Source organism: Miscanthus floridulus, chromosome 9 (assembly GCF_019320115.1).
Source record: "Miscanthus floridulus cultivar M001 chromosome 9, ASM1932011v1, whole genome shotgun sequence".
NCBI lineage: Eukaryota > Viridiplantae > Streptophyta > Magnoliopsida > Poales > Poaceae > Miscanthus > Miscanthus floridulus.
Window position 1 is genome coordinate 107,630,380 of NC_089588.1, and position 8,562 is coordinate 107,638,941.

Consider the following 8,562-nt stretch of genomic DNA (forward strand, 5'->3'; position numbering starts at 1 on the left):
AGACCATGCATCTTGTAGTTGTAGCCCCTTGTCCATTTTTGAATTTGTATGTGAAATGAACTTACAGCCTTTTGATGACAACGAAGTTGAGATACCGATTTGGCTCTCCCAGCCAATGGCAAGGGATTGTAGGAAGAGGTGACTCAAAATTTAAAAATTTCAAATAGGGACATATATATACTCCTATAAATAAATAAAGAAAAAAGCCACACAGTCAAGATGACTGAGCGGTCAGATCGCAGCTGTTTGGGATGAACGGCCGGATTTCGCTCAGCGTAGCAAATCAAATCCCGCCCCAATCCGAAACAGCGCCTCCCGTCTTATTATCCCAAACACAACACTCTACTCCCCGAGTCCGTCCGTCCCTCCCGCGAAGACGAAGCAGCGAGCATGTCGCCGGTGACCGCGCTCCTGGCGGGCACGGCCGTGCTGCCGGCCCCGTCCCCGTCCCGGGCGCCGGTGAGGCAGCACCAGCACGCCCGCCGCTACTCCGTCGGCTTCCCCTCGCTGCTGGTGGTAGAGTGCTCGTCGCGGCCCCAGAAGAAGGGGGCCAAGCACCACATGAAGACGCGGCCCACGAAGATGCAGCCGTGGGACATCAAGCGCCGCCCCACGCAGTACCCGCCGCTCCCGCCGGACTGGACGCTCGTGGCATCCGGCGCCACGGCACCCGCGACCCCCGTCCTCGAGGTGGCTGTGGCCGCCTCCGACTGAGGCAGCCACGGCATGTCGCTAAACGGCTAAAGTTGTTCCCTTAAACTCTCCGCTGTTTCCTTTTTCTGATTATTATAATGGCTGCCCTGATTTTGTGATTATAAATTTAGAACCTTTTATTTATGCTAGTCCAATGGCTGTCACCGCGTCCAATTCAGTGCGTTTGCTTGATGATTTCTTGGTTGCTAGCTGTGTGCAGCGATGATTCAGCTAGTCCATGCTGCCAGTGGCAGTGTAGAGTGGTTAGCTACTCCATGTCCATAGGCTGCTCCTGGTTCAATTACATGTATATGGCGTTTGCTCAGTTAAGTTGTTTTGATTTGAAATGGATTACCGAAGTATAATTTTCAGAAGTTGCTCAACTTGTACCTTGATTTACTTTGGGAGCTGGCTCTGTTTGATTTCGGCAATTGCCTGACATTGGGGGAGCTGAGGGCGTGGTCAGGCTTTTCCTCGGTCCTTGGCCAAAAGGTGTGCTCAAGCACGCCTGATGGGCGTAGCCCGCGAGCGATTCTGGAGGAATTGGTCGTGGGTCCTTCGGTCAGGAACAACTTAGCCAGGGACTAGACATACCCTTATGTTTGAGTTTCGTCACTCTTCTTCAAATCTGGGCGCCATGGGAGCCAAGCTCCGAGCTCTCCCTCTCTGGCATGCCTCAGGCCGATAGAGTTGATAGGCAAGCTCCTTGGCCCCTCCTACATACGTTCCGCCACCTCTAGCCTGATCTCTCCCTCTGTGTCGCCCTACCACTGAGAGCAGCAAACCATCGAGCCGCCGTGGCGGTTGCTCGTCGCCAGCAAGGCACCACAAGGCAAGGCGACACCTTCAACTGTGCTCGTGCACCTACTGTGCTCACGCGCCACCCCTCCTCGTTCGCTAGAAGACTCTGCTGGGGCATCGGCCCGTCACCGCGCTGCCGCTGTTGCCTCGGCGAGTCACTATCGCCGCCCCGAACGCCTGCAGTCACCACCGACAACCCCAGACGCTGCAGCATGGCCTTAGGAGTGCCGGCCACCGCATAGTGTCGAGCTCCAGCCAAAGACGCCACCGGCATAACCCACTCTGGCGAGCTCCACGCCTCGCCTCTGTTTCCGTCGCCGGGCTGACGCCACCGTCTCATCGTCGTACCCTCTCTGTCTGCCTCTCTATGTGCGGTGGGTCCTTGTCCGGAACGACGTCCACGACGTCAGACGAGAGGATCGCTGTACTACATCCAGACCTATCATAGCGACTTCGTAACCCCTCACCGCAGTCGAATTTCGGACTTGGCAGTAAGCTGTTGACAGTAATGACCATTGCCCTCATCGTCGGCTTCATCACCGACTGTGGTGTATACTAACACCATCGTATTGGCTTATGTGTTGGATATAATATGGGCCTGGTCCATATAATATTTAATAAATCAAATAAAACTCTATGCTACGTAACATTAAGCGTTGTATGGCTTAATACCATACGGGATTTTGACTGAACGCTGACTCAGCTTATATGGTTGGAAATTATTCATCTAAATTGAGAAGCGGAGAAAAGGATAAAGGCGTGCCACACGCGCGCGCGCGACGCCGCCGCCGCCGACCGGGCTAGGCCGACGCCGTGGCATGGCGTGGCGGGCGGCGTGGCCAGTCTTCATCTCCTTCCCCGGCCGCAGCCATATATCCAATCTTCCGTCAGTACAGACCCCGTCCTTCACAACCACTCCCGAGAGAACCACAGATCAGTAGCCTTCTGACTTTCCCGTCCCGTACCTCTGCGCGCACGGAGGAGCGGGAGAGCAGGTGTCTCCGGAACCCTCAGCCGCCTGAGAATCCTGCACGGGGTGAGCGGCGATTAGGTTTTTGGGTAGCGATCCGCGAATGCTCGTCCATCTGCTTCCTGCTAGAGATCGCTCTTGGATCCGTCTTCTCCCTGGAACGTCAAGGCGTCTTCTTCCTGGTGATCCGTTCGTGGGACTGCACTGCGAACATCTTCCTGCATCGACTGAGGTCCGCGACTTCGAGCAACGCACTACTAGTGCGAATGGAGCCTCCGATGCCCTTGGCATGGGAGCCTCCGCTGGGTACAGTCTAATCTCTGTGATTACTGTATTTTGTATTCTTTCTGTATCGATCTGTATGTCATCTATGCATGCTGTAGTGTTCATACGAAATATACACATGCACATATATGCTGTCACAAACCTACTGATGTTATATTTCTGGATTAAACTGATAATGAAAATACCTAAATTTCTAACAATCCAAAAACCTAATAATAGGCAATTTTCTGTCTGTGGATTTGCTGCCACTTTGAAGCCGAATAATTTTGATGGCAAGAATTTTATGATATGGCATGCAAAGATGGTATTGTGGTTGACTACGATGAACTGCTATCATGCCGCACAGGGGAAGCCTGAACAGTTTACTCCTGAGGAGGAGCGAAAGTTCTTGGCTGCCGATAACCTGTTTCGAGGCGCCATGATTAGTGCACTTCATCCCAAGTATGAGAAAAACTACATATCTTGCACATCAGGCAAAGAGTTATGGGATGCTCTTGAGGCAAAGTTTGGGGTTTCTGATGCTGGCAGTGAGTTGTACTTCATGGAGCAGCTGTATGACTACAAAATGGTTGAAAACCGTTCTGTGGTCGAACAGGCTCATGAGATACAGGCGCTAGCGAAGGAACTAGAACATTTCCCTTGTCTGTTGCCCGACAAGTTTGTGGCCGGCGGTATAATCGCTAAGCTGCCACCTTCTTGGAGGGATTTTGCTACTTCTCTAAAGCACAAGAGACAAGAGTTTAGCGTGGCCGAGCTTATTGGATCTCTTGATGTTGAGGAGAGGGCGAGAGCAAAAGACAACCGTGGAAAAGGAGTTGAGTCTTCCGCTGCTAATATGGTGCAGAAGAAAAACTCATTTGCATCTCGTAATAAAAAGAAGAAGAACATGCAAGAGAACAATAATGCAAAGCCTAAGCAGACTGCACAGTTTAAAAAGAAAAACAACAAGAAAGGTGGAGGATGTTTTGTTTGCGGGAGTGATGAGCATTGGGCAAGTGCGTGCCCAGACCGCAAATATAAGCAAGAAAAGAAATCAGCAAATGTGGTAATTAGCGAGACTGGAGGAGGAACATCTGGGTATGGTAATTCTTTACCCTTTGTTCTTTCAGTTTGTCTTTCACCTGAGTGGTGGATGGACAGTGGTGCTAATATCCATGTGTGTGCTGATGTTTCCTTGTTTATTTCCTATCAGGCCGGCAGGAGTGGAGCCTTGCTGATGGAAAATGGTTCGCATGCGCGTGTTCTTGGTGCTGGTACGGTCGTTCTGAAGTTTACTTCGAGAAAGACGGTGCTATTAAAGAACATGCAGCATGTCCCCTCCATCAAGAAGAATCTTGTTAGCGCTTCTCAGATGTGTTGCGATGGCTTTAAAATTATGCTTGAGTCCAATAAATGTGTTGTATCGAGACATGGAACATTTGTTGGAAAATGTTATGATTGCAGAGGCTTGTTCCGCTTATCTTTTCTTGATGATGTGTGTAATAAAGTGGTGAACAATGTTAATGCTTCGGATGAGTCTAATATTTGGTATTCACGACTTTGTCACATTAATTTTGGTTGTCTCACGCGGCTTGCAAATCTGAATTTAATCCCGAAATTTAACTTAGTCAAAGATTCTAAGTGCCAGGTGTGTGTGCAATCGAAGCAACCGAGCAAGCCTCACAAGGCTGCTGAGGCGAGGAACTTGGCACCGTTAGAACTCATTCATTCTGATTTATGCGAAATGAATGGCGAATTGACTAAAGGCGGTAGACGATACTTCATGACATTTATATATGATTGCACTAGATTTTGCTACGTGTATTTATTAAAAACCAAAGATGAAGCGTTGCATTATTTTAAAGTCTATAAAGCTGAGGTAGAAAATCAACTTGAGAAGAAAATCAAGCGGCTGCGGTCCGATCACGGGGGAGTATATTTCTCAAATGAATTTTCTGAGTTTTGTGCGGTGCATGGAATTATTCATGAGAGGACGCCACCATACTCACCACAGTCCAATGGGATTGCAGAGAGAAAGAACCGCACTCTAACTGATTTGGTTAATGCCATATTGGAGACTGCGGGACTATCTAAGGAATGGTGGGGTGAGGCTATTTTGACAGCATGTCATGTCCTGAATAGAGTGCCCACAAAGAACAAAAACATTACACCATTCGAGGAATGGGAGAAGAAGAGATTAAATCTCTCTTACCTGCGAACTTGGGGTTGTTTGGCAAAGGTGAATGTGCCAATAAACAAAAAGCGAAAGCTTGGACCAAAGACTGTTGATGGTGTCTTTCTTGGTTATGCTATTCACAGTGTGGGTTATAGATTTCTAATTATAAACTCTAATGTTCCTGAGATGGCTGTTGATACAATCATGGAATCTAGAGATGCTACATTTTTTGAGAATGAGTTTCCCATGAAAAATGCACCTAGCACAACTGGTCATGAATTTATAATTCCCCATGAGCATGAAAACTTTATTCCGATAGAACAAGTTGAGGAACCCTATGTGCAAAATCTTGAGGAGGATGACACTATAGTCACCAGGAAAAGTAAGAGACAGAGGACTGCAAAGTCTTTTGGTGATGACTATATTGTGTACCTTGTGGATGACACACCAACGACCATTGAAGAGGCATATTCCTCTCATGATGCTGACTTATGGAAGGAAGCAGTACGGAGTGAGATGGATTTTGTTATGTCTAATGGAACTTGGGAAATTACTGATCGTCCCTATGGGTGCAAGCCTATAGGGTGCAAATGGATGTTCAAGAAAAAGCTTAGGCCTAATGGTACTATTGAGAGGTACAAGGCAAGGCTTGTGGCCAAGGGTTATATCCAAAAGGAAGGTGGGGATTTCTTTGATACTTATTCACCGGTTGCTCGATTGACCACAATTCAAGTTTTGTTTTCTCTGGCAGCTTCTTATGGTCTTATCGTTCATCAAATGGACGTTAAGACAGCTTTCCTAAACGGAGAGTTGGAGGAGGAGATCTATATGGATCAGCCTGATGGGTTTGTAGCAAATGGTCAAGAAGGCAAGGTGTGTAAATTATTAAAGTCATTATACGGCCTAAAACAAGCTCCTAAGCAATGTCATGAGAAGTGACATACTGATCTTTGGATCTAGCCTCAAAGTGATTGAGGAGGTGAAGGATTTTCTATCTAAAAATTTTGAGATGAAAGATTTGGGAGAGGCTGATATTATTCTTAATATCAAGCTTCAAAGAGAAGGTGATGGTGGGGTAACTCTGTTACAATCCCACTACGTGGAAAAAGTGCTAAGTCGATTTGGATTTAGTGACTGTGCGCCTGCTCCTACACCTTATGACCCTAGTGTGCTATTGAGGAAAAATCGGAGAATAACAAGGGATCAGTTGAGATATTCTCAGATCATTGGTTCGCTCATGTATCTTGCTAGTGCAACAAGACCTGACATCTCATTTGTTGTGTGCAAGCTGAGCCGGTTTGTGTCAAACCCGGGAGATGATCACTGGCGTGCTCTTGAGAGAGTAATGTGCTACCTGAAATGGACCATGAGCTATGGTATTTGTTATACCAGACATCGAAAAGTGCTAGAAGGCTACTGTAATGCCATCTGGATTTCTGATGCTGATGAGCTTTATGCCACAAGTGGATATGTGTTTTCGCTTAGAGGTGGCGTTGTTTCCTAGAAGTCTTGCAAGCAGACTATCTTAACGAAGTCTACAATGGAAGCAGAACTCACAGCGTTAGACACTGCTGGATCTGAGGCTGAGTGGCTTCGTGATCTCCTTATGGATTTACCGGTTGTTGAAAAACCTATACCGGCTATTTCTATGAACTGTGATAACCAGACTGTGATTACAAAGGTTAACAGTTCTAAGGATAACATGAAGTCCACAATGCATGTTAAGAGACAACTAAAATCTGTCAGAAAATTGAGAAACTCCGGAGTAATAGCATTGGACTATGTCCACACATCTAACAATCTGGCAGATCAGTTCACTAAGGGTCTATCACGCAATGTGATAGAAAGTGCATCGAGAGAGATGGGTTTGAGACCCACTTGAAATTTACTATAGTGGTAACATGTTCTATGTGATCGGAGATCCCGTGAAGTAGGACGGTGAAACAAGCTAGTAGTAAATTATGAGGAAAGATCCTTAGTAAGACTCATTTCTGATGCATATCTTTCCTTTCTGTAAGGCAGGCTGGCTTTTACCTTAATGTGTTCCAAGTGGCTTGTCAAAGCAAAGATGTTGTCCTACAGAACATCTTTTGAGGAACACACCTATATGAGTCAGACTGCCGGTCATAGTCTATGAGATTTGGGTGATCTCTAAATACTCATGAAAGGCACTGAAGTATGACTTATATGCTTCAAATAGAGGGGAGGCCTTTTGCTGCCCAGTATCAGCTTAGGACTTTAGTGACATTCACCTCACACAAAACTGTCAATTCAAGGCTTAGTCCATTGTTCAGTTGTGACTGAGTGAAACTATTGTTCTAGATGGATGTTCAACTTAACAGTCTCCATCGAAACACTGGTATATAAAAGAAATGTGGTTCTAAGACTACTTTGTTACAAACCCTAGAGTTTGGTGGGGATCGTTGGATATAATATGGGCCTGGCCCATATAATATTTAATAAATCAAATAAAACTCTATGGTACGTAACATTAAATGTTGTATGGCTTAATACCATACGGGATTTTGACTAAACGCTGACTCAGTTTATATGGTTGGAAATTATTCATCTAAATTGAGAAGCTGAGAAAAGAATAAAGGCATGCCACACGCGCGCGCGCCGCCACCGCCGCCGGCCGGGCCGGGCCGTGGGCGTGGGCGCGGGCCAAGGCCGTGGTGAGGCAGGCAGGCACGGGCGGGCGTGGCCAGTCTTTTGCCACTTAAATTCACATTATCACAGGAGTTTCACTCCTTGATTGTGGAGCATACTGACTGCGTCAGTTACCGTCCCTTCCGCTTCCCGTCTCCTGGGATTCTCCGCTGCCTTCATCTCCTTCCCCGGTCGCAGCCATATATCCAATCTTCCGTCAGTCCAGACCTCGTCCTTCACAACCACTTCCGAGAGAACCACAGATTTGCAGCCTTCTGACTTCCCCGTCCCGTACCTCTGCGCGCATGGAGGAGCGGAAGAGCAGGTGCCTCCAGAACCCTCGGCCGCCTAAAAATCCTGCACGGGGTGAGCGACGATTAGGTTTTTGGGGAGCGATCCGCGACTGCTCGTCCATCTTCTTCCTACTGGAGATCGCTCTTGGATCCGTCTTCTCCCTGGAACGTCAAGGCGTCTTCTTCCTGGTGATCCGTTCGTGGGACTGCACTGCGAACATCTTCCTACATCGACTGAGGTCCGCGACTTCGAGCAACGCACTATGTCGACTAGTGCAAATGGAGCCTCCGATGCCCTCGGCATGGGACCCTGGTACAGTCTAATCTCTGTGATTACTGTATTTTGTATTCTTACTGTATCGATCTGTATGTCATCTATGCATGCTGTAGTGTTCATACGAAATATACACATGCACATATATGCTGTCACAAACCTGCTGATGTTATATTTCTGGATTAAACTGATAATGAAAATGCCTAAATTTCTAACATTATGATCCGTCTGTGATTAGGTCCTTATTTCCGTCGCATTGGAGCACGACCTGCCTGTGTGGGTATACACTATCACCGCCATATTAGCTTATGATGTATTCGTAATCAGGTGGTCGTTGTTTCTGCAGCATTGTAGCATGATCCGCTTGTGTGGCTATACACAACACCGCCGTACTATCGTGCTTTCGTGACGACGAGCCACTATTTTTTATGACAAACTAGCA

General features: G+C 47.2%; 1 protein-coding gene across 1 annotated transcript; it reads left to right on the plus strand.

Moving 5' to 3' along the window:
- The first annotated feature begins 364 nt into the window (after positions 1 to 364).
- Positions 365 to 1,044, plus strand: LOC136482578 (large ribosomal subunit protein cL38-like). The gene has a single exon (XM_066479804.1). The coding sequence runs from the start codon at positions 391 to 393 to the stop codon at positions 712 to 714; it is 324 nt and encodes a 107-aa protein (XP_066335901.1). The 5' UTR covers positions 365 to 390; the 3' UTR covers positions 715 to 1,044.
- Positions 1,045 to 8,562: the final 7,518 nt, after the last annotated feature.